This window comes from Saccoglossus kowalevskii, chromosome 21, assembly GCF_978046115.1.
Source record: "Saccoglossus kowalevskii chromosome 21, keSacKowa6.1, whole genome shotgun sequence".
NCBI classification, from domain to species: Eukaryota; Metazoa; Hemichordata; class Enteropneusta; family Harrimaniidae; genus Saccoglossus; species Saccoglossus kowalevskii.
In genome coordinates, this window is record NC_140661.1 from 25,069,834 (window position 1) to 25,097,805 (window position 27,972).

At 36.6% G+C, this 27,972-nt stretch overlaps 1 protein-coding gene across 1 annotated transcript; it reads left to right on the forward strand.

The window, feature by feature from the left end:
• The first annotated feature begins 1,791 nt into the window (after nucleotides 1-1,791).
• On the forward strand, nucleotides 1,792-27,923 carry LOC144341600 (mucin-5AC-like). Its single transcript, XM_085494807.1, has 7 exons — nucleotides 1,792-1,835; nucleotides 22,707-22,762; nucleotides 23,197-23,233; nucleotides 23,500-23,772; nucleotides 23,983-24,255; nucleotides 27,013-27,279; nucleotides 27,726-27,923. The coding sequence occupies exons 2-7, from the start codon at nucleotides 22,718-22,720 to the stop codon at nucleotides 27,728-27,730; spliced, it is 900 nt and encodes a 299-aa protein (XP_085350933.1). The 5' UTR covers nucleotides 1,792-1,835; nucleotides 22,707-22,717; the 3' UTR covers nucleotides 27,731-27,923.
• The last annotated feature ends 49 nt before the right edge of the window (nucleotides 27,924-27,972 follow it).

Sequence of the window (27,972 nt, forward strand, 5' to 3'; positions counted from 1 at the left end):
ATCTTGTTTTAAATTTCCAGTATGTCCGACGTATATTTTTCTAGTTTTGTTGTCTAATCGCATAACTTTCGCTTGGCATATGACGCCATACAATAATTAATTCCAGACCAGTGGCCTTCCGTTTTCTTCTTTGTATAGCTTATTTACTTTCGTTTTGTCGTTCGTGGTGTTCTTATCGGTCGCAAGTTGGGTTTTGTTTTTACTGTTAATTGTATCTTTTATATTGTTCATACAACTATAGATGACTTTGATGATATTTCCATTGACAATTTCCCTGAGATTATTCCCGGCTGGGAAGCACTTGTCGATTGAATCAAAGAATCGCTTACTGATGTTGTTACTGTATATTTAGCTCAAACGCCAATGACCGCCGTTTTGTAGCAGGCGACTCAATGGGTAGAGTGACTGTCACATCGTCTTTTGAGTGACCTCCTAGTAATATTGGCGATCCGCTCCGCTTTGATTGACTTTAAAATCTTTGAAAAAAATGCTTGCCCATCGTTGTCATGACGACATCCAAACAACATAGTGTTGAATAGCTTCGCGTCAAATGTGTCTCCTCCTAAAATTCTAGGATTGAATAACTCTGACGTAGCTCATTCTACTTCCTTTGAGTGTGGGCACAAAGTCACTATTTTATTTTTGAGAAATTTGACATAACAGTTTGGGTAACGTTTCACCAGGAACGGGATTTTAACTTTTCTGTGATTTTTTACGCTGGGCCAATTTCCTTCATACTTGGTACGTAGGTAAAACTGTAATTTTAGTTGGGTGTTAAGTTTGAAAAAAAGATCTGATACATCGTTGCCATGGCAACAGTAACTCTGAAACTAAAAACCGAGGACATTACTCATTTTACTCAGTTTGAGTGTGGGTAAAAAGGTACTGTTTTTTTTAAATCTATTTTGATTACTGAGTAATATGATCACAAAGTTGGGGTAGCCTTTCGCCTGGAATGGCTGTTAACTCTTCTGTGATTTTTTTTGGCGGGGTTAATTTCGTTCATACCTAGAAAGCATGTCATACCTTCTCTCTAGTTGAGTGGTAAAATCTGTAAAAAGTCCTGCCCACTGTTGCCATGGCAATAGCCAACAAACTGATTTTTGAATACTTTTCCACCAAATTTAACCCCTTGCATGTCTCGTAATAGCAGTGTTCAAATGATCATGCTTTTTTATTATAACTAAGTTGATCACCGACGAGTGGCCACTGGCGCCAACATTGTTACACTGTACCAACATAAGTATGAACTTTGAATAAGCTGAAAATGGTGCATTCAATCCAAAAAATCATAGAAAATACAATCGCATATTCGCGTTTAAGCTTTTGTGATGTTGCCTCTGCACAATACAGACAGTAAAACTTGATCGGTGTTCCAAGTCGGTTTCACATGATCAGTAAAGGTCCCAGAATAATTTTGACATGAAAACCTTGGAAACAAAACGTTTAGTGTATATAATTCCCTGTCGAGTAGAGGGTACGTGAACACATATATTTTGCCAAACTATTTTGCACGAAATTTGTATGAGGAATCATGGTACCATGGTCATAATTTGAATGGTTTACACTGTACGAGTCCTCAACAATTTGCTACGCAATGCGTGAATGCGTGAGAGTTGATTTTTTTAATTTTGTGGTTATTATTTATTTTGCATACAGAAATAAAGGAAGGTGGACCGAATACTCAAAATCTGCGTAATGATAAACTCATGAATATTCATTCATTATAAAATGACAAAACCCCAAAGCTACTGTTCTACATCAAGTTCAAGATTCAATAAGTGTGTTTGTCAGATCAACCGTTGAGAAATCTCTTCTTAGCATATTAAAACATGGTCAGTATTACATATGTGATGCCACGTTATTTTTATAAAAATCACTGAGAAAACAGAGTCAAGGCAAAACACTTTAAAAAGTTGGATTGAAAACAGAGCATTTAGTGCATATGAATTCCCCATTGATGCCCAATAAAAGTACGCTTGGAAATAGACCATGCTTTACGAATGATTGCAACTTGGCATAATCATTTGATATTGAACACATTCTTGTGATATTGACCTGTGCTTGTGATATTGACCTGTGCTTGTGATATTGACCTGTGCTTGTGATGTGAGTTGTTATCCTCCTCAAAAGTGTTTAGTTTCGACCATAACCAGGACAATAGTTTGATTTATGTTAGGTGCCGAGAAAAGTCAGTGTAGGCTAACATGAAACCAGCAAATGTCATTCGATGAATTTAACCTATTGTTTCGGGCATTTACACACACCACGGCATAAATGCATGATATGTATTTACTAGCCACTCTTTATGTATATGCGATGTGACATGTCGTTACAGCTTGAACGAAGTGGTTAAAAATCGGTGAGTGTATTTAATATGCTTATGTTTTTGGCTCTCAGATTGGTAGGCTTGTTGTTTTTCACTTTTTGTATTTATAATTGTCGATGTTAGATTGAGATTTGAGGGTGAGGACTCGTAAATATTTGTTTTACCAAATCTAAATTTTAGTGGACTACTTGTAGCTTAACGGGATATATAAGCCTCTGAGCAACACAGACGTTGTTTTCATGACAACGAGTTGCTTTGTAAGCAACTTCTATTGTGTTACTTCAATGGAGCTCAACTCGTAGTATGTACACTGCACTAGAAGACTAACCCTGTCAGCGTTGATGTCCTCGGTTATTATGCCAAAAACCCAGCTATAGTTAAAAACATGAACTGACTATCAGTGGAGTTTGAAAGAAACTCTTTTCAGCATCTAGACAGATAAATACTATTCGAGAATAGTCAACAAAACTGAGAGGTGTGTATGGGGACTAATGTATTATATTGCTTCGAGAGTGTCGGGAGGTGTTCTGCAATTCACATGATGAATGTGCATATTTTCTTTTGGATAGTAGCATATACTGAAGAAAATTCCTACCCCAATCGCTATAACCAGTAGTTAGTAAGTGAGTCCTTCAGTCGGTCGGTCAACTTGTTCTTTTGGTCCGTCCGTTCTGAAATTACTGTTCTATTCAGGAGAACCAGATTCACATCTGTATCAATCTTCTCTCCAATAATTTTAAGAGAATCCAACAATAACTTTCTAAGTTATGATTAAATATATTCCCGACATGGCTGTTTCCATGGTAATCGGGTTCACACTTAATGGATTGTTCGTTACAACAACAAAATTTTATGAAAATCCTCCAGTGATTTGTTTAGTTATAAATGACAAATTATTCCAAAAATGCCGGTAACCTTGCCCATAACTGTGCTAAAATTTAATGGACTCGTCCCCGTGTTAGGGGAAACCCTTCCTGAAATATTAACAAGAATAACTGGAACATTTCGCAAACAAACAAACTACCGCTATCAAAAAGGGTTGATTAGAGTAGTTTTGTCGAAAAAACGGTTCTACGAAATATGTTGTTCGTTAATTATTTCCTGTCTTTCCTATAAATATCCGACTTCGTTGAATTCGAGAATACATGCTTTATCATGCATGTATATCTTGTATATAGACACACGGTAATTTGTATTCATTTCAAAATGATTACGATGTTTTGTGTTCACACAATTTCTCATTCTACTGTATTGTTCACAAACGTATCATTATGTCGTCCGATAAACGGAAAAACTAGTCCTCTGGTAGACTGACAAATATGATTAATTGTCAATTTAGCTTTTTAACGTGATCGCGAGTACTAGCGTGACTGGGAAAGAAATCCCGACTGAACGCATCTGCAGGCGACCCCCTGCGGAATCACTTATCTATGTCTTATCCATATTAATGCGTCCAGTCAGGATTTAGTTAGTTTTCGTGATCACGCTAAAATAACTAAAACAACAATTAATTATTTCTTTTTTTAAACAAAAAGAAATCCCGACTTTGTGACGGTCCTCTTGAACTTGACAAGAGCGAGCCGCCCCTTTTGTAATTTTTCCGAAGCTGTTTATACGCTAAATGTCCCCAAACCACAGCGTTTCCGGGTTTCAGCGATTTGACAGAGCACTACGTCATAGGGTTTCCACCATGCTAAGAGGTTCCGAAATATAAAGCCGCTAATACATGGGTGTAGACAGAACACCGAGTACAAAATACACACCTTGCATTGGCCTTGGTTCCACACAATGTGTTACACAACAGTCACGTGAAATACCTGTACACATGTAACATTATGCAACGATTTATATAGACATCAACCCCTGTACCATAGTATGTACACTGGGTGTTGTCCCAATCTGCTAATCAGTGGCATTCATACAGAGATTAATCAGATTCGGTGTAACGTGCATAGTAGCATCCTATCAGTGGCCTCCACCAACATTAAACAAATTCGATCGCATGCCGTATGCAATGCCTCCCCCGTTGTATTTACGTATGTGTATTCATACAGGTCAAATGCCAGTACCTTAGCTTTCCAAAAACGACACCTCCCATAGCGATCATGAAAATATCCAGGTAGGTGTTAACCTATACAGTCTCCGTATATATTTCTTGCATTATTACATTGTTCCCTTCAGCATCAACTAGGTACAATAGTTTTGAAAACGAATGCTATATATGTTCTGTGCACCTGTCCACCTTGTGATTCCCAGTATGGTTTTGGTTGACACCTCACGACTGCACGTTTTAAAGCTCATGTCAGGTATACACTTCTTGACACTTCTCAGATGAGTTAAAATCTGACGTATGCCAAGAACAATCCTCAAGTGTTTACACTCTGGGCGTGCAGCGTCAAGCAAGTCAAATCCTACATGACAATGTTGTTATGCTATCACTGAGATAGTATGAATGTCGTCTCGATTAGTTGAATTGCACAACTCATCATGGAGTGATGCTTTCTCTAATGTAAGGAAGTCTTTCTTGGTTTTACACTTGAATAATACATTGAAATTCAATGTAGTAAATATTATAACAAAACATGCCATTGTCATAGTTATTTCATGTGTTCTGCGCAATAATGCCTACGGTGTACAATTATAAATACAGGACATAGCAACAGAATTTGCTACTTTGTGTGTTTACCATAATGATTTCATAACATAATTTGTTCGAGGGTTGAACATTCGACTTTGTCTACCATTTATTTATCAAGGTTTATAGCTTTATTTTGATTGTATGCATTATACCTGTCAGTGCTAGCATTTATTTTTATAAGTCTTACATTTTATTTATTTCCATTCATAATTATAATTGTTATAATTACACCTAATACATAAAATTAGGTATCTCGCTTAAAGTGATCGGTATTGGTGATGAGTTTGTTTTAATTGTGGTATTTGATAATTTGGATGGTTGCTGTGCATTTTTTGTAATTGCGTCGTTTTATGAAAATGAGCCTGAATTTATAGAATTCGTGACTTCATCTCTTCATATGCATCAACAGTTGCATCACTTCATTTGTGTTTGTCTCATAGTAAGTAAATAAAAGTATTCCGTGTAGCCCTGGTAGACCCGTAAGTGATATTCGAGTTCGAACCCAGTCTTTGTGTTTTTTTCAGCATGGTGAAACTTTGTGTCATTTTTATTGTGACGATATCGAAATACAAAAGAACAAGAACAAAGATTTATACAATTTTTTAGAACGTTAATGTAAACGTCAACAAACAAAGATTGGACCTGAAGCAGAAGATGTATAGATAATGTCCGGCAATGTGATTTGTGTATTTTGGTTTACCGAGAAGCACTAGTTGGATTTTACGGACGAACCACATACAGTTTGGAAATAAACGGGACATTGTGATTCGGCATGATCATTTTGAGGGACGGTGCCGAAACGAACGCTAGAACGCTTTGTTCCCCGTGTTGTGGCTTCGAAATGGATTGCGAACCTCAAACAAAGAAAACATGTTAACTGGTGACCAAGGAGACGAGGTTGATTTATTAAGGGACGAAAAAAATGAAAACAAACTACGAGGTAAAGGAAAAAAATGTATGCAACCAATAACAACCGGAGTCTCGTAACGGCGTTCGAATTCTAGCTAACAAAATAGCGGCCGGTGCATATATGTCATAAATTGTGCAATATCTCGTGGTATACCCGCCTTCGGTGGGGAGTTATTGCTTGAGTATACCAAGCCCTATTATTTCAACAGTGACGAAAATAGACAATACACAATAAAGAAATGCTTAGTTAAGTTTGGCTTTTATGCGCTCGCGATGATATATCATGTGATTATATGTACGTTGTTGACACGTCTGGCGCTGTGTTGTTGGTGTGTTTAGGCTGCATGGCCACAGTTTAGTCAGTCGTTGCAAATTAGGTGGAACAGTTGTAAATCGGTCAGTGTATTTAATATGTTTTTGTGGTCTCTGCATAGGTGGTTGGTGGGCTGGTTTTTATTGGTGATATATATCAAATAACTGATATTAATGTTTTGTCGTGGATGCTTATCCACTTGTGTTTTTTCTCATCGATTCATATTTGTTGTTGTTTATTCAGATTCAGACTCGAAATTTAGTTGTATTATTAGATCATCTTTTGCTTTATCTATTCGTCTTTATTGTGTTCAATTACGAGCAGTATTAACTGAGATATAGCCAGTAGAAGTTAATACATGTCAAGATTTCGCACTTTAATATATGTATCTCTTTTATAAAGAAACACAGATTCATTTTATATAAGCCAATTATTAATAATCAATTGGCAACACGAACGCAATAGGAATCAATTGCAAGGTCGATTTTAAGCTGATGTATCAATATTGAAAACCAATCACTGTGTTTCCCTCCTATTTTAATCCATAGGTGTGAATCCTGCTGAATCCTATAAAAGGGGCATTCTATCGTGTATTCATCAGTTGCATCCTTGTTACATTGTAGTTCCTTTGTTGTAACACTGCACGATTAAATAGTGTATTGTTTAGATGTACCTTACGCTGCTTTTATTATTTGAAGCTGATAGAATGTGAGCGAATATCATCCACATGTTTCTCGATCTTGTAAATTTTACGAAAGTTGAAATTCAGTGATGCTATCATATATGTTACAGTATCGTTAACTCGATCTCTACTGAAGAAAAAGTGTCAGAGAGCAGTCACTTCGCATTAGTACTAAATTTCAACTGGTAATAATTCATAATGAATTTGTTTTATCAAATTTGATAGTCTACTTGTACATTAGGGCATAATACATATCATGTACAATGCCATCCAGTATCACATTCTCTGCTGTTGTGTATTTTCTTTGTTATTGCGTCGTTTTCATGACAACGTGCTTGAGTTCGTGAAATTCGTGACTACACCTTGGACACACAATCACCCATTGTATTACACCATTCGTGAATGCTTCCTAGTATGTACTTTGCCATAGACTAAAGTAACCCAACACGTAACGCTTTCATCGTCGTCTGAGCATTATTCGAGTGAATCAGTCAACAAAACAGAGAGATGTATTGGGGACTAGCGTTTTATACTGCTTCGATTGTAAACAAAAAGGTTTCGGCAGTTCACATGATTACTGTGAAGTCTGTGAGTTTGATTACCAATAATCAGGTATATTACTGTAATTTTTAATCTAAATCTGAAATTCACGTTCTTATGCACCTTAGTAATAAATTAATTAATAAATTAATGATTTACAAGCGAAACTTAATCAGATTATCAGATTGTGAGAGAAACTTGGTCCCAACTATTGGAAATCGTTCGACAAAAAGTGTGGTTTGAAAATTAATATAGCAGCTATTAACGGCTTTTAAGTCAAGGGCAAGAATATCATCGAATTTGTGGGGGGAAAGATTTGAAAATCGCTTCTTTAATATATTATGTATTGTATGTTTGTTTCTTTTTGTTCTTTGTTACAAAGGTTCTATATTTGTTGAGGTAACAATAGTTTACATTAGGTGAAAAATAAATTACATCATGTGTGGTTCATGATCCTAGGTACGCAACTATAACCGCGCTCAATTCTGGGATATGTTAGTGTAGATGGATATGACAACACCGATATTTTATCAATGTCTTGTTGTTGATTAGTGTATACAAGTTCCTCTTGGTATCTAACGAGTGGTATTGTCATGTTTTTCCTCATACGTACTTGACATGCACCAGCGAGTTCAATAGATTTACTTTTATTAATGTTTATGTTGTGTTTTTGTAATAATTGCAAATGGCTGTTTCGATATCACTATTCCTTTACGCTGCCCTTTACTTTATTATCCCTGTTTATTTATCACACTCTATCGCTTTATTATATCTGTCTATTTCCGCTCAGTCCGGCACTGCGTAGTATAATAAATTTTCATGCTTGCAGTGTATATGTTGTGGAAGACAGGGTTTCTCCACTGCATGTTTTGGGAATATGAACAAATTGACCGAGCTATCTGCTCGTTCGAAATGTTGAAATTGTTAGTAAAAAAATCTGTTTACAGTTTACTTCGTCATCTTGAGAACTGTCAACTTAATTACTTTGATGCTTGGTATGGTTTGTAACAAGTCGATAACAAATGCAATCGCCATAGCAACAACTATAAAAACTACCATGGCTGTGATTTAGAACATTGTGGTGACAATAAGTATGTATGTATGCCTGTAAATGTATGTCTGTTCTACTAATATGTCATGAATCAATCATTAGATTGTTCATGATCTTAACTCATGATATTAATTGAACAATAATGACATAATTAAACAATAAAGTGTGCTTGAGTCCATTATTGGTTGGCGGGGAGCTCATTACCAAACGCTTCAGCGTGGTATTAAGAGTTTGTTTTCAGGGGTTGGTGATACCAAGGTGGAAAATGGATGCACATATGGGGGTAATTCCTGGAATTGCAATAGAGAGGGTTCAGACCGAAATACAATATATAGCGTTTTCATGTTTCGTCTGATATTTCTGTGGTATTCTGCTGCTGTAAATAATGCAAGATTTGTTCCGAAATTCAGTGTGTTGTGTGCACTCCAGGGTTATTCGTTTTTTGCTGAAAACACCCCTATTTTTTAATGGTAGACTCGAATAGTTTCACTCCCACTGGAAAATCGGGATTGTTGCTTGAATGAGAGCTAATTAAACACATTTTCCAGACCGGCGAAAGAGTATGCAACAGCCAATTTTAACAGCCTGTCACGTGATTTTACTCTGAATGTCAACATGAAAAGAGGCTCGTCCATTTTACGCAGGAATAATTGGAAGTAGAATATGTGAGGGATAGTATCAACAGAGATGTGTATACAGAAAAGTAATATCAATCCTTCTTTTGCCTCGCTTAGCATTTCTGTTTTAGTATACTGGTTTGAAAATGTTGAATTTGCATGATTTGCGATGTATTTTTATGAAACTCCCCTATTGATCGAATCCCGGGTATGAAAGAGAACGGCACACTACGTGATTCGTTTGAATACAATGGTGAAGGCACGCAAGCATGACTTACGTTGTCAGCAGTAGTGGCTGAGCTGCACGCTACAACTTCACTTGTGATGTTGCTTGTTAGCCGTGGATTGAATGAATCTTGATTACCGGTTAAAATGTTGCTTATTTGGCGTTGGTGATCTTTATTTGGAACTGGGTAACGTCGCAACATCGCCAGCAGAAACCTCCTGGTATTTTGATGTTGATGGTTGCGCCTCCATGGCAATCGCTAATTTTACTGAGGGTGGATCTTCCAAGAGCCCTTCGGGGTTTATAAAACTCATTCAACATACATAAAGTTCTCTCAATCGTAGTATTCCATGTGATGTACACCTAATGTGCCAAAAATGTTGCTGAACGATTTTGCCAATGAAAACGAGCCGGCAGGCTGGTTGGCGATCCACTCCACTAAAAAAAACAAGCAATATGTTTTCGGCTGTTGCCATGGTAGGACATGAACGTAAAGCTAACGTCGGTTTATAACTAAAACCGGGCACCGTATACAAAGTTCGCAAAAAAACATCCAGTCTTTAGAAGTCATTTTATTTTATTGCTAGGACGTATTCTGTTGTTAGGGATTGGTCAGTTACTTCGGCCTGGGGGGGGGGGCGGTGGATCAGTAGGGGGGGGTTACCCTGTTTTTGATTTTGCGAATGGGGGGTCACCCTGTTTTTGATATGAATAGGGGGGTCACCATGTTTTCCACAATTCACACACGCGCTTATGCATATATTTTTTTAAATTTTATTTCAGAACAAAATATAAAAAAGTTAATCGTACAAATGTGTTCTTAATAATAACTATTACCCATATTGCCTATAAATTTGTTGATGCAAAAAATGTTATAGGCTAAATATTTTGGGGTTGAAGTTGACAAATAACTAACAGATTATGCAATGCGGCAGAGCCCCATGCAATTATACAGTTAAGTTTTGAACACATCCCAAGTCCATGTGATATCAGATTATTTTATTTAAAGTCTGAAGTCACCATTGTATAAGATATTTACTGGATTTATCCAATTGTAGCTGGAGACGGAAAACACAGCAATTAGTACAAAGAGGAGTGACAGTTTTTGTTCAGCAAATCAAAAAAGTTAAATTTGTGAAAATGCATTGATTCATGTATATAAATAAATAGTTTTTTTGTTTTTTTTTTAACTTTTAAATATGCATATTTTGCTCTGTAAAATACCAAAATCCAACACAAATTTATACAAAAATCAAAGTTTCCTTTGTTTTCATAAGCACAGACTGTGCTTCAGGTGTAAAGCATTCCTGGTCTATAAAAGAGGAATGATATATTAAATCCATATTAGTTTTCAAACCGCCTAGATTCAAATCCTCTTTTCCTATCTTATAAGGGCGTTTATCAAGTGAGTACTCCACAGCTTTGTTTTTATTTACTATCTTTAGCAGCATAGATTTCCCTACTTCCTGCAGCCTTCTCTGTAGTCGTTGTTTGGCTTTATGCTTCCCCTCCCCTCCTAAGGTCTATTAAATGCAAACACTAAAAATTAAGGCAAACCATAATATTTTCAATGCACATCATACATTTTGTAATCATGTCAGAGCCAAAACTGTTAATGTTTCTTTGTTTTTCGGGGGGGTGAGCATGTTTTAAAATATAATGTTGGGGGGGTCGCCCACTTTTTTTTGATAGGGGTGGGTCAACTGAGATTTACAGCTGGCAAAATGGAATCTGCCGACCCCCCCCAGGCCGGAGTAACTGAACAATCCCTTAAATTTATTATTTCCAATCGATAGTATTTTCTAGATTGGAGGCAGCATTTACAGTTCATTCAAAGTTCAAAGTTGCGTGGGGATTACGTTGATAATCTCTTACCGGTGTGCAACGTAGCCAAAATAAAAGGCATGAATACAAGACTGGTAGGAGGTAATAAATTTGGGGTCAAAAGTATTCAAAAAACAGTGTTTGGCTGTTGCCATGGTAGCTGTGGACCAGGATTGTTTTTCCAATTAGTGACGGTATGACCTGCCTGTCAAGTATAAACAAAATTATCCAAGCCAAAAAAAATCTCAGAGGAGTTAAAACAGTAAATTGTTGCCCACACTCAAGCGGATTAGAATGAGCTACGTCCATGCTTTTTAATCATAGAAATGTAGGGTGTGATACATTTGGCGTGAAGGTATTAAAAAATTCAGTTGTTGGCTGTTTCCATGGAAACGGTGTTTTCAGATTTTACCAATAGTAACTTTGTGCCCACACTCAAGCTGAGCAAAATGAGCTAGGTCTGAGGTGTTGTATCCAAAATTTGTAGGAGATACATTTCCTGATAACTAGGGTGAAGGTGTGACCTACCTGCTAAGTTTGAGCGAAATCGGCCAAGCCAAACAAATCACAGAGGAATTAATACGTGAAAACACTAGAAATCACACACACACACACAGATACACAAAATTAAAGTGATTTTAAGGGCAATCCAAGTGGAGCGAATCGCCAATACCATGTTCATTTGCATATTGACCGTGAAAATACCAAAAACATCATTGTATGGGTGATATGCAAATTAGTTTTAGTCAAAATAAGTTACTTAGAAGTACCATTACTGTTGTTCAAATTTCATTTCACTCGGCAAATATATTCATGTACCCAAACGTAAAGTATCGTACTTCTAAATATTGTTTATTTCTGCTATGATTCGAAAAACGCTACTCTTGAACGGACTAATTTATTCGCTCTCAGACCTCATTTGCATATGAGGTGTGGAAGTACCGATTTTGATTTCAGGGACGAATCAAAATAAACTGCAGTATATATGTAATAATGTGGAATACTTCCTTTCACTGTGAACATTTTTCCGCTAAAATAAATTCCAGTGAAAATGCCATTTCCCTCATACTCTATTGAGACTTGACACAGCACAGTGAAAATTTGATTCACACCATATGCTTGAAAACTTTTCATCGAAAATAAATTAAGTGAAATTCTGTGTGATTTCATAAGAGTTGAAAATGAAAAAATTATATGACACCCAACACTACCACTCCATACAGAATGTAAACCACACCTCCAAAACATCCTTTCACCAGTGTATTCTATTTGACTTCAGGAGAAATTTAAATAAACAAATTATATGACAACGAACTTAATTATAATTTCAACCTCTAGTTCAGCACTGATTAAATAAACTACCTCGTCGTTATGCCAACTTGAAGTTATTCAATGCCTACATCAGTGACTTCAAAATCTATGTTTCAATTCCAGGAATTTCACTTGTTATTAATTGCATGGGAGTGCCAGTCTTTTATTTTCTATTGTAATGTCAATTTCTTGCGATTACTCGGAAAATGAAAATGTAACCACAGACCACAGTTCTGCAACTAAATTCTGGTATAAGCACCGGTTAGGCAGTCTTGAACTATGCATGTGAAACCAGCTGAGAGATATATCCAATCCTATAGATTTCTCCTTGTTTGGTAACTATTTGCTGCAAATGCAACAAAAATCAATACAAAAATATTACCCACACAGCATTCTACAGGTTACTTGTTATTGTTTTTATTTTGTAGCATTGTCAATACCACTGATTTCAAAGATGAAAATGGATTTAAACAATTGGTTTTTAAAATAAAAACAGATTCCAGAACCGAAAATGGTGTTTAAAAAAAGATTAACAAATAAAAATTAGTTTTCAAAATGTAAATGAATTGTAAAAATGGTTTTATAAAATGCCATGTTGTGAGCCACCTGGGTTGCCGTACTGGAAAGCTAGTGGGTGATTTTAATCCGACTGTATAAAAAAAACCCATACTTTTGTAACTAAGTGTTGTGTACGATCAGTACCCTGATTGAAACACTGCTTGTGAGCGCGAGTGCCTAAGAATAACTATGACGTCATTGTCTGGACGTGCTTTTCGTGTATTGTATTTTACTATGGACTGTATCGTTTATCTGCTTGTATTTTCATTTTTGTAATATCTTTCACATTTGAGTGTGTTTTATTTGAAATCTGTCAGCTGTGCTTTGGGAGAGGCTTTGCGTGACGGGTAACGTGATTGAGCAGGCATGCGCAGAGTGAAGGCAAGAGACAGGCTTGAGATTGTGACGTGGCTTTGAACGGTGCTCAGAAAGTTGTGGTCAAATTGCTTTGAATCGCGAGCCGCCGACATAACAGTTCAGATATGTGACGGTAAAGACACGCGGACTGCTTCCAGAGAATTTTGGGCCTTGGATAGCGAAGAACTGACTGCGATAGCCGCGAACTTCCAGTTGAGGTCAGTGCTTTGGAACCCATGAGGTGGATTCTGCCGTGTATTACCAATACACTTGACCTCGTTTACGATGTAAACAAGATAAGATAAGATAAGATAAATTTTATTTGGTACGGGGACATATAAAATGCCATGACCAAGATCAAGAGAGAAAAATTACATAACTACTAAACTAAAATAAACTGAGCTAAAAAAGCTCCAAAATACTAAAAACAAAGGCACGGTTCTAGAAGCCGTACCTACACACGAATTGGTGACGTCACAAAATACACGACCTTCAATCGGGGTCGTTTCCTCGTATATACGAATTGGTATATACAAATTACAATAAAGATACTTAAGACATTACACATAAGGTAATACAAATCACGTGACAATACAATGATAAAAACGGTAATAAATCCTAGCTTAACAGTTGAACAGAACGATCGTATAGTTAGTCGGGTCACGCACTTTGTTGCAAAATGGCCGTGTGGTTGAAACTGGGTCATGGCGTGACGGGTGAGGAAGACATTATTAAACACTCTCAAAATCACAATAAAACGGGGAAGTGGTGCATATTACGGCGTAGCCAACATGGGAAATAAAAAAACCGCCCAAAAAACGACATGGGTTCGAATCACACGAGATGCACACTCACCAGAACCGAAGCAATCAGAAACCAGCAATCGTTTTGGCTTTCCCGTTCAACTCTTCGGAACACTGGAGTAGTTAGAAAAATAAACACCACTCAACGACCAACGTGGTGGCGTGGTACACATGCGTGCCATCGAAATAAAACAAAATTAGCTTGAAAAGACAGTGGGTTCGAGTCCCGATCAGAGCTACCGTGAAAACGTAAATAAAATAAACTGAAATCCCTCAAACCGTAACAAGAAAACAAAGAACGTCGCGAATAAATAATAAACCTCACAATACTCCACCATGCAAAACTAAATGAATAAATAATAAAATAACTTACGTCTTAAACTGGACGACGCGCAATTTGTTCAACAGTTTCCACATTTTGACAAGAGATAAACAAGACCCAAGTCAAGGTAAGTTTTGTTGAAGTGTCGATGGCGTTCCCTATATTACGAAAAAAATTCAGGCAACAGAACAACATCTTCTGTGGTGTTGTGGAATTTATACTGTGTCTGTGGAATTGTTGATTGAGGGTTCGAATTCAGCAGTTAACATTGTTTTACAATTAAATCAAATATCCAATGATACCAGTATATTTATTTCATTATTTTAACAACTTGCAATGGTGGAAGTTGATCAAATACCAGTTCTTACACCCAAATAAGTATCAAATATTTGACGACACATTTATTCTCTCAATTTAACAACCTTGTAGAGGTGGAAATTGATTAAACGACAGGTATTTACTCACAAATATAATGGTCAATATTTGTCCACACATTTATTCTCTCAATTTAACAACTTGTAATTGTGGGAATTAATCAAACGCGAGTTGTTTACACCAAACTAAGTATTAAATATTAGTCCACACATTTATTGTCACAATTTAACCACTTGTTATTAGTGGAAATTACTTAAACGCGACTTGTTTAATCAGTTGACATCAATGCAACTAACCCGCAGACAGTGCACAACAGAGTATCATTATTGAGCAATTATTAACAGGAACGTGTCTTGGCATTAGGGTTAGGGTCGGGTCAGGTATGGGCAACGGAATTATTAATAGGAACGTGTCTTGGCATTAGGGTTAGGGTCGGGTCAGGTATGGGCAACGCAAATGGCAAACACCCAATTGGCATGATGTACATTAACGGGTTATGGCATGCATATAGTTTACACAAGTAAAAACACAAAATTGGCAATTTTTTGGACAATTGTAACTCAATAATAGAAATATGTTGTATTTCTGTATATATACACACTATAAAATCTCATCAAATGCAAACACATTGTGGTCTTGTGGGTCAGTTGTCTACACAGTGATCAGGAGGACCTGGGTTCAATTCCCATGCCTGCCAGTCTTTTCCCGCAAACACTAATTTGCAATAAAGCTAAATATGAAAAGAAATCATTCATTTGCATGACTACCCTTATGGTTCAGTGGATATGTACAATGTCATCAATGTGAGAGATCGCTGGTTCGAATCCAGTACGGTTAGCACTATTTTTGAATGCTATTGAAAACAGTGCCCCTGTAAGTAGGACTTAAATCCTATCACTTATAAGTTATATATAAGTTCAAATCACGGACAGAGCACTCCTCCGAGACAAGATATGAAAGACGTTAAAAACATAAACAGCAACTTCAGTATATCAAGAACAGTTGACAGCTGCGGGTCACGTGCAACAACAACAGACACGAGGACCAATGCTGCTCTCGAAATGGGTCCCTTCTTTTGTATTGACCCCCTAATCCCCCTTTCTAACTCTTCCCCCCAAAATAATATATCGCCCCTTTTAGAATGTATTGACCCACAAATTAATGAATATTCATGAGCACAGAAACTGCTACGTCATGAATAAATTAGCATATTTAAAAAAAATGCATAAAGTGTAGGTACTTCTTCTGGAGTCCTGCCAAAACAAATTTGGCTAAGCCTGAATAGATAAATTTATCGGTACTTGAAAACATTTCTGCAAATAAATTGTCATCCCCTATGATTTCAAGATTTGGTGCATACATAAATAAAGTTGTAAAAAAATCATTTCTAAAATAACTAATTTGACTGACCAGTCTCTATTGAATTGCTTGTATTCCAAGCCCTAAGGAGAATAGTGTTTTTAACATCTCCACATCTAAATCTTTGATAGTATTTCATCATACTAGTACAACTATCAATGATAAGTGGGTATCTACCAAATTCACCCCTGCATGCCAAATTAGTTGCCTTTCTGTGAACTCCCAGAATCTGTTTACAGAACTTAACAATATGGCAGCGCCCATGTAACGAGCTTGTAATCCTGATAATGCCGTTCGAGCGTGGATATTGCATAGAAACATTGTATAGTAGTACACAACGCAATCGGCATACTGAATCACCGTGTGCGAAAAATTTCCTGCATGCCAAAAGTGATCGTGACGTTCATCGTGCTTTGATTGACCAGTAATAGACCAGTTCACTGTAGCTGTGACCGACCAAGGACAATCAGTTCCCGCATCGCCTGTTGTGAACACGCACGTCGTGGACAGTTATTGACAGTTTTGGTAGCGTATTGCACAGTACTATCAGACAGTGTATTGTTAGTTTTGTTATCTTGTTTAACTGTGCAGCATTTACTGAGAATTAGTTATTACCAGTTATACTTATTATTACTAGTTAAGGAAAATATCAAAGGGGAGTATACCTCCAGTATATTTAAAGTGGAGGAAGTTGCTTTGATTTGTGTCCTGACTGTGTTGCCATGGTGACAGACCGCATATTTGAAGGTTAATTTGCATTGTTTTGGCTTATCTGTGGCAGGGTTGTTTTGGTACACCCCGGCTTTAGTAAATACCCTCATTGGGAACATATTCCGACAAATGCTTTGTATGTGACGGTCACCTGGGTAACTCAGGTCAAGTGCATGACTCTCTGAGCGCGCCCTCTAGTGTTATAATTCAAGTAAAGTGTATTTTGACTAATCTGTCATTCGTTATTAAACCTGTTGATTGATACATGACAATTGTCTTCACTGTGTTGTATGCCTTGCATGGTACCGAAGTCATCTGCGACGGTAGACCTGTCAGCCCTAGGATTATTATTTGTTCTCCCATTTATAGTCCCTTTTAGCCGGTACTGGGAAATGAGAAGGTCACACTTTCATTTATTTATGCAAACTGTGGCCCGGACTGTGACATTTACCGGGAGCCGACGCCAAGGAAATACACATCACGTCGGTCTTTCGTCGATCTCGTTTCGTGAATTGTGTAAGTACTACTCACTACAGAACAAGTTCATCTCTCTGGACTCGTAGACATACCCCACTTAGTTTATCGCATTTGCTTAGATAAATCACCCTCGGTTAACCTCACTTCATCTACACGATAGGGCGACTTAGTCAGGAGGCCACCAGGACAGCGAACGAACGCGCTTTAGCGTACAGAGCAGACGACGATGCTAACACAAAATTATCTAATTTCGATATTGAAATATGTTGTTATTGGCAATGGACCGTTTTATTTAATGCCGATTTTAGTATTAAATACTGGTATTTAACAATTTTAAAATATGAATATTTAGTAGTTATGCATATCGATCATCGTGGTTAATTGTTGGCAAGAAATATCACCACTTCGTTTCATTATATACACCACATGATAAGTGTCACCCCTGGCTATTATGAAAACAAATTTAAATTGTCTTATTTGTCATTGTTATAATATTACAAAAGTGACATAAATTGAACAAACATCCGTCTGCTTTATAATCATTAATCATGTTCGCGTCGGTATTGTTATGTTATCAATTTTAACATGCTGTATTGATTTATCCATAATGTTGGAAGTATTAACGTGAGATATCGCGCCGCCATTAAATTCAGTATTTGTAACTGTCTATATCGGAATAAAAGATTGTATGTGTATGTTGTAATGAAGCATATATTTTATTATCTATATTCTCGTTATTTGTATAACTACAGAAACATGAAGAATAAACATACAAATATATTGTATATGTATTGTCGAATTAGTGGAAAAGTATTTTACCAAAAAAAAAAAGAACTCGCGTTATTTGATGAAATAAAAATGGATATCGCGTTATTACATTAGTCACGTTAATTCGATCGGTTGTTTATTGGATTAAAAGGTCAAGACACACCACAAACGTTGCACGTATTTTACAAAAGGAGAATCGTGTTGCTAGTCAGTTCTATAGAAGTCTGAGCACAAAGATTCATACAATTCCTGAGGTGAAAGTAGTGATTTTTTGTCAACTAGATCATGTGTGTTTAACATAAATGTTGGTCTTCATCCATATTATACAAGATACTAATACAGCGTACATGTTAATTTCTGTGTATTGTGTTACTAACTGGGACTCGTTGTAAAGTTCTTTCACATTTGAAGTAATCATGCCCAACTGTTGTGTTAAATTTGTTTTTAGTATAAATTTGGTTAATTGCTGCACATATATAGATTTGCCTGCTCAGTTTTCTCTTTTGTCGCTACCAGTATATAGCGCCACCTAGTGGCAGCAGATTCTCAGTCTGCTTCAGTATTTTTGTTTTCTCGGCTGCCTTTTTCAGTTCTAGAAGTCCATTTACAGTGGTCAGACTCAACAGTGAAAGTTTTTTATCTTCGATTTTGAAAAGACCGCCCGCTCTGAGGAACGATCACGAAACAACATGGCGCGTCAGAATCTCGTGATACGACTCCACGAATGTCGGCTCTCAAAACCAACAAACACGCCTCCCGATCCACCAGCCGAGAACAGAAGGCAATGCTTGATTCTATACGACATGGAAATGACAGTCTAGGACTGGAAATCGAATTACAACGACAAATGCTCAAAAACAGCATTTTGAACTCAACGTTAACAGTAACACTGCTCCCAAAAAATCCATCCAAGCTAAAACCACCCGTTCTAAATATGACGACTCCATCTCCAAAACAATCAAGAAACCAAAAAGCAGCTCAAATCAGTAGATCATAACTCATCACCAGACATCAGCAGTAACTCTTCAAGCATAACAAATACATCCAGCTAAGATGAGACTGCCACCAAACAAAGCTTGGCAGCCTTGAAAAGAGGCGAATTGTATATAATCAGCTACATCAAAAGTAAGAAACATAAACAAAAGTACTTGATGGAACGTTTACACCTCTCTGAAACTTTGCCTGGGTTGAAATTCGCCAATTCCATGCTGACGTTTTGCGTACCATTGAGCGAGGTCGAAGGACATGGGATGATATATTTGAAAGAGAAAGGGCAAGATGTTTACATAGCAAGCTCACAAAGAAATCCAAATCTGCCACAGTCCGATATTTGCATATTAGAAAGGCAAGTGTTCAGAATTACGCTGACGAGCTGGAAATGCACATCTGCCATCCATGTTTAAAAATTCGCTCCATTCAATCATTTCACCAGGCTAAAGATTGCCCACACCATCCAAAGCATGACTCCCCAGTCTAGACTATGCTGCCCACTTTATTTCACCATCTAAAGAAATTCATTCTGCCACCATTGTTGCCTACATATGTTTACAATAACATAGCCACTGTTGCTGGACAACTATTACATAATGCCACTGATGCTACTCCCATGCACTCATCCGATAATGTAGCCACCGCTGCTGCCAACCTGTTTACCTTCTCCTAATAACTTAGCCACCAATGTTGAACCACTGTTACGTCTTGCTACCGATGCTGCTCCCATGCATTCATCTGATAATGTAGCCACCGCTGCTGCCAACCTATGTTTACCTCCTCCCAATAACTTAGCTACTGATGCGGAACCACTGTTACGTCTTGCCACCGATACTGCTCCCATGCACTCATCTGATAAAGTAGCTACCGATGCTGCCTACCAGCCTCCATCTGATAGTATGGCCCCCAGTGATAAACAACTAAAGACAGACCACCATGACACCGATGCTAATCACTTGTCTCCAACCAACAACATAGCTGCCAATGCACCACAACCTGTCAGAATGTCACAGTATCCAGTCACTTCTGCTGCTCACTTGATGCCGCCCATTATCACAGTCACCACAACTATACCAACTATATCCACACTACAGCGCTGATTCTTGTCAATCCAATGCTACAACATTTGCAGTTACTTTCACTGACAATAAACCAGATCCATTATCAGACTGGCCACCTATTTTACAAAACAATGCAGACAAACTTAGTAACACACACTATATTGTTTATTCCTTGCACCAACCAAATTATGGTTGCAGTTGTATACCAGAGCCATCCACATTTGACATTCCACAGTGGCAAAAAGCATTAAACGGCTACCATAACAGTACCGTAGCAGACTTTTTAGAATATGGTTGGCCTATTTATTATGCAGCAGATATGCTGCAAGTTACAATGCCACATCACAATTCATCAGTACCATTCGCATCTCATGTTGACAATTATGTCTTGACAGAAGTCAGGTATGGAGCACTACTGGGACCCTAAGAGACAAACTCATTTAACATTCAACTAGCCCACTCTCCTTTAACGACAGTCCCAAAGAACGCAGAGTAATCATGAACTTTCCCACCAACACTTCAGTTGTTTGGAGAATCATTGGAAAAAACATTCAAGCTTAGGTACCCATCCATTGATAACCTTGTTAATTTAATCAACTGCAGTGGACGTGAATGCCTGTTATTCAAATGTGATATTCAGCGATGCTATCATTGGATTCCAGTAGACCCACTAGACTTTCATCTCCTAGGAATATTACCTGGAGAGGTCATATTTTTATTGACACCAAGCTCCCATTTGAACTCCGCTCATCGGCAATGGCTTTTCAACACTACACTAATGCTCTGATGTTCATTTACTACCAAACAGGTTATGACGCTGTAAATTACATCACTGACTTCGCAGGGGGCCACTACAATGTGCAATGAACATCATCGCATATATCTAAACAATGAATTCCATTAGGACATTAGATGGTGGATAGTTTATATGCGTGGGTACAATGGTGAACAAAAAAAATCAAGACTTTGCTGAACAAGTAAGCACAGCTTAAAGGGCAGAGTTTAGACCAGGCACTTTCAATAATCCCAATTGAGTTCTTTCACATCCTTTTGCCACAATATTGGGCATACTCCCATCCCTGGCTCCCCCATAACACTCATTATGTTTGCCGGCTTTCTTTCTAGGTATTTTCGTAGTATCCAGTCCATTCGCAACTATATTTCCAGCATCAAAACATGGCACAATTTTTCTAATTTTGATCCTTGCAGCTTTTTAGATGTAGTACTCAAGCTTACCTTACAATGCTTAGATAAAACCATGACTAATCTCCCTAATCCCAAACTTCCCATTCTACCTCCCCTTTTGACGCCACCATTTGGGTTTGCATTATTTTCAGTTTCTTCGCTTTTCTTCGCAAATCCAATTTGGTCCCTTTTCACCCTTATCGTTCAATCCCATGGAACAGTTGTGTAGATCTGACTTCAGGTTTGTGCCTCAGGGAATACGTATTCATGTGCAGTGGTCTAAATCTAGGCAGTGCCACTACCACGTAAATGTTATTCCAATTTTAGCATTACCACAGTCAGGTCAAATCCTTCAGACTATGCCTTTCGCAGTTTACGGCGTGACGGTGCAACTGTGTTGGTATGGCTGGCGTACCAGACTCTTGTGATTGGCACTCAATGGTTTACAAAGAGTACAGAAGCTTTCCAGGACAGAGCGTTTTCACTTCACTTCTGCCATGGGTAGTTTTATGATTAGTTAATTCAGTGCCTAGTCCAGCTTTTCATTTTTGACTTTAATTCATTTTTTTTTGTCAGTGTTTGTCCTTAAATACCATCACTTTGTTTGGCAGCTCCGCCTTGGTCTGGGGTACTTTGTTCAGGCCTAGTTTTGTATTAAAGTACCTCCTTTCAGCCAAACAATTTGTGTGTGTGTGTGTAATTCAGTTATCCATTTTTCTAGCATACAGTATAAATTTGGTTAATTGCTGCACATATATATAGATTTGCCTGCAGTAGCCACCAGTATATAGCATATTGTAGCAATTAGATTCACATGTACATACTCATTTCATTTGGCTATACGAATCAAATAATAAAGTCAACCACTCCAGTTATACCATATGTTTACACAAGAAATGTAAGAGAAACGTGTGCCATATAATCAACACTAAAAAACATTCAGTCAAGAGCGGTTCAAATATTTGGCAGTTCTTTACCCCAATATGCAATTGTTTTGTGTGAATAATAGTTTATTAAAATATATACATCCACATATGTGGCACTCAGTTATTTGGCAGTAACAAATAATACAAACTTATTATCAAGGTTTGAAAGCATACCAGATTTTGAGCCTATTTTAGTAATACTATTGTTAATTATTTACTATTATTTGAATTGTTTATAATAGTGTTTACTCAGTTAAACCAAACTTCAGTGTCATTTACATACAGCTTTGTATTATCTGCGAATACGCTATGTCAGTATATAATTTCAATGTTGATAGTTGTTTTTATTAAATAATATAATCTTTCTATTTCAGATTTCTGCAAAATGAAGTTAGCTGGTTCACTGGTGGTCTACACGGCCATCATTTGTGTAAGTGTAACATTTCACCATCGACCAGCTCTACTATTATTAACTAATTTTACATCAACCTATTACCCGTACTTTATTTAGTTCCAATTTTATCAAATAGCACAAGTTGGTATTTTATGATACAATTTCCTGTGCAATAGTCTCTACCTAACCCATAATGTTACTCATTGTATCAAACTTTCCTCTGCGTAAGCGATCAAAAAGATATATATATATATAAACATGCCAACAAATTGAATCGATATTTAATCGTTAAATCCCTTCTGCCAGTACACCTGTATATTAGAAAATAGTAAATATAAGTTTTGTTTTCGGTTAAATCAAAATCAATGGTATTTTAAGTGCATTTCAATATAGTTAATTGTATGTATCCATTAAGTCTGTTCAGTCTTCAGTTAATCATGTTAATTCATGTTTTTTTTTCTATAAATCAGCAAACCCAATTACTGCAATCTGTAACTGCTGTCGCTGGTGAGTTAAATTCCTGGCTTTTGCATCCATACACAAAGTTCCCATGTGCTGAAGTCATTACATAGGAAATACAATGTGCTCTCGCAAACAGAAACGTACCGGTGCACCAATAAATAATATAATTGAAACAAATAACATAAACAAACTACTTGTGTCTTTCTCCAGACTTTGTATGTATTCATGGCCTGTTATTCGAGATATTCAGATGTTGAAATCAATATTCCATTCAATAAAATGTGCCTGGTAATTTATAATTATACACACAGGGTGTTACAATGGTTATTGGACTGAATGGTTTGATAGAGATAACCCTGGCGGTACTGGCGATTGGGAGACTACATCACTCGCCATAAGTCATTTTGGAGATAAAATGTGTTCTGACCCTTCTGATATACAAGTAAATACTCTAGGTGGTACTCGAGCATCAGATACTGGCGAAGTATTCTTCCTGTATTCGGTTTCTGAAGGATTTGTATGTAGAAACATAGACCAACCTGATAATATCTGTCTGGATTATAAAGTCAGATACTGCTGTCCAGGTAAGACAACACAGCATGATTGCGAGATGAGTTAAGAGGTAAAATGCACATAGCAACGTACAGAAATAATATTCAAATTCATAGTCAAAATGAAATATATAATTGCTGTATATGGCTTTGTCATAATGATGGTTTATTTTCATTTGATCTTTGTGACAAAACATTTCACAAGAAATGGAAAGCCACTAACACAATTTTATATACACACAGTGTGTAATGATGGTTATTGGACTGAATGGTTTGATAGGGATGACCCAAGCGTTACTGGCGACTGGGAAACTACATCACTTGCCATAAGTTATTTTGGAGATAAAATGTGTTCTGACCCTTCTGCTATACAAGTGCAGACCCTGGATGGTATTCCAGCTATGACTACTGGTGAAAAATTCTCACAATATTCACCTACTATGGGATTTGTTTGTGAAAAAAGCGTTCAACCTGATAACACCTGTCTTGACTATAAAGTCAGATACTGCTGTCCAGGTAAGATAACGTGTAATTACAAACGAGTTTAAGGTAAAATGCAAATAGCAACGTACAAAATAATATTGAAATTATGATTTAAAATAAAATATACAATTGCTGTATAATGCGTGGTCCTAATGTAGCTTTATTTCCATCTGTTTTTTGTAACAAACAATACAAAATAATGCAAAATATATTTATTAATAATAGCTTTATTTAATACTCAAACTCGAGTTAATACAATAATTACACTACAAAAAATGAGTTATTGTGATCTGATATTGCTTAAAGGCTAGTCCTGCAGAACCCAAAGTAACATTAATTGTAATTATGAGCGCTTTTAATTAAAATTCTATATGTGAACATCTACATGTGATAAATTTGTCAAGTCTCTGGAGGATAACAGTGAAAAGTTTTGAAAAACAGCCACTTTTTGTGTTGCAGACAATGAAAGGGAAGACGTATAGTGGCCACGTATATAATCACTATATGTGGAGATTGTTTTGTCAATCTTTGAAGATAGGTTAGAATGAATAATTATAAAATAACTGTTGAAGACCTTATTGATTTCTCTAGGACTAGGATCTTTTCAATACCAATCAAGTCTTTGAAAATTCTCTGTTTCATCAATGCATAGTAGCATTTTTATGTTCTTTTAAGTATAGTATTTATTAACCTCAGTTTGGTCATATTTGGATAAAACAGTATTTTTTATATAATTTATGTTTTGTTTCGTTTTAATATACTCTTTTTTTTCTTGCTGACGTAATCCACGGTTGTGTAACTCGTCTAACGTTACATTTCATGTTCCTGGAACTTCATGGTACATGTTTGTTACATATTTCCTTTTATTGCGAAAACACGTCACACATATACATATAATCGAATGACAGGTTCATACAAATTATCTAAATCAAAATGTTCTCTACAAAAACCTTTCCTTTATGGTCAATAATGGTGCTACTTGGGCTAGTTACACGAGTTGGCACTCGCATATGGCTACTTTCAAATTTATTCAGATCAGTAATAGTTTTTTATATATAATGCCAACGACCATTATCTTTTTGTTAACTGAAGTTTTATCAAGCTTTAATTCGTGGTCAATAATATTATAGTCAATCGACGAATGTGTGTACGCTTCAACACCTCTTCCCCTTCCCATATTTCCTACAATTTTGTTTTAAGAGAGTATGGCGGAATTCTGAATAAATTTGAATTATCAATTGCACTTACTTCATGGACTCCAATTAGCTTAAATTCTCCCCTATGAAATTTTGATATAATAAGTTGAAACTACAGTTTAATGGATAAATGATCGGACTGAAAAAATTGATTATTACTGTTGTTCTAAAATGCTGCATAGAAACTAGAAACCACGTCAGTGCAGTTGAAAAAAGATTTGAGACTTCATAGAAACATATGAATGGTGTTACAGACAAGAATATGCAAAACAGCATAAATCATTTGCTAATATCACCTGTACAATTAATGTCTACTATTGGTGTTGTTATGTTTTTGCGTGCTAATATTTCTGCCGTTTATTGTCCACAAGAAATTTTTAGTATTTTATCGTCCGCCTGTCGTTTTCTCATTCGCTGTGTTAGGCTATCATTAATGTATACGTTGCTGTCTTCCTTGAATCGATATTGTTGTGCAGTGTTACTCCGTAGTTTCTTCTTGTTGTATATATCGTTACGAATTCGTCTGCCAACGAAGTGAAAGATAATTGGACGATACCTTCTGTTTGCCAATTTGGTGAACAATGTCAATTTCGTCTCTTTTTATGCTAATATCCATTGCACTTTAAGTACTATATCAATCCTGTACTCATTGGCATTTTCAGGGATGTCGAGAATTAATTGTTCAATAGCTTGAATACTTGTATCTTGGTGCTTTCTAGTATATTTACTTGTAGTTGGAATTTCTCGATCGTTTAATTCCTCAGTACAAATATTCAACTTCTGTGATCGTTTATAAATTGCCGTTAGCTGCATTAACACATCGGATGATATAGTTGCTGGTGATAAATGCTAAACAGTTCTGTCTGAGGTTTACCAGCATTGTTTATTACAGGTACAGCTGAAAAGGACGCCATATTTGGCTAGTTTTCTTCTTACCTTTGTTCACGAGAATTTGTTTCTTAATGCAAGATTTGCACAAAATTTTGTTGCCTCAGGTTGTGTCACAAGACACATCTCAAACTGTCACTGTAATATCAAAATAACAAGGCAATCCTGTAGAATTAAAAGGGTTTTTTTCCTTTTATATAGGTACATGTAGGCCAAATATGTAATAAGTGGTATATGTTGAAAAAATGGTATTAAAGCTTAAATTAATCACAACAACATCCCATACATACGTACATGTCTCTATGAGTTGAATTTTCTTGATGTTTAATGGAATGATTATAATCAAATAAGCTATTGACACCCATCGTTTAATGAAACATATATGCTATAATTAAAATCAGCAGCTAAAAACAATCATTTGCAGGATTAATATTTGCGAACCTCGCCTTACTAAAGAGCGTACTGATAATACCCGGTGCGAATTGACTACTAAAGTGTGTCTTGTGTTTTTAGCTGATGTGGACTGCATAAAACATGCTTCCTGCTGCCAGGATGTATCATACATTGAAAAAACAAACTTGAAACATGTACAAAATCATGGCCTGTTATTGGGAATAATTGGGTTTATAAATAAATATATGTTCAGTTTGAATTGCTCACTAAGAAACAAACACGTTGTGAGATTCATCTCTGGTTATTTACACAGTATCACAGTGTGACAATGGTCATTGGACTAAATGGTTCGATAGAGATGACCCTAGCGGCAGTGGCGACTGGGAAACTACGGCACTCATCCAACATCAAATATGTTCTGCTCCTTCTGCAATAGAAGCACAGACCCTGGGTGGTACTCCAGCATTGGCTACTGGTGAAATATTCTCCTCTTACTCCCCTAGTGCCGGATTTGTTTGTAGAAAAGTAGACCAACCGGATAACACATGTTTGGACTATAAAACAAGATACTGCTGTCCAGGTAGCACAGCATATTTGAAATACACATACTTTATTGTTTTAGGGGTTAACAGCCGTTGTCAATTGCATCGATCAATTCGAACATTCAATTAATATATACCATGATCATGCGATTAAGATAAAAGTTTTACGCAATTGAAATGAAATTAATCTTCTTTTGAATTGACTGTATTAAGTGTCGTACGATTTTATTCACATGGGTTTTAATTCTGCCGGTCGATCATCCATCCAATATATTCGCCTGAACGTAATCTAGTTCCTCGACCATATTTATGTGGCCATCAATACCGAGTGTTCTTATACTATTGACGTTATAAAAAATGAAACGAAATCCTAGAATTGTCATGAATATTAAAACTTTGTGAACTATTTTGCAGGTTTTGTAGTTGTGTATAAATGCTGGCAGTTCGGAATATAGATTAATTACTTTTTTGTTTATATTCACAGCTTAGAGCTATGGAAGAGTTAAACTAATGCCAAAGCAGCCACTGGAAACTTGAAACGAAGCTATATATTCGACATAAAAGAAATGCATGAAATAAATAAATACTAGCTATTCTGTGTTATATTGCATTTTCTATAATCCCGTTGGTTACATTATATGTACCGATAAATGCAATAAATTAAAAAAAACGTGCACATATACTATTGTAGTGTTATTTGATGAGATCCCATATAGAATGATTTACAAGCT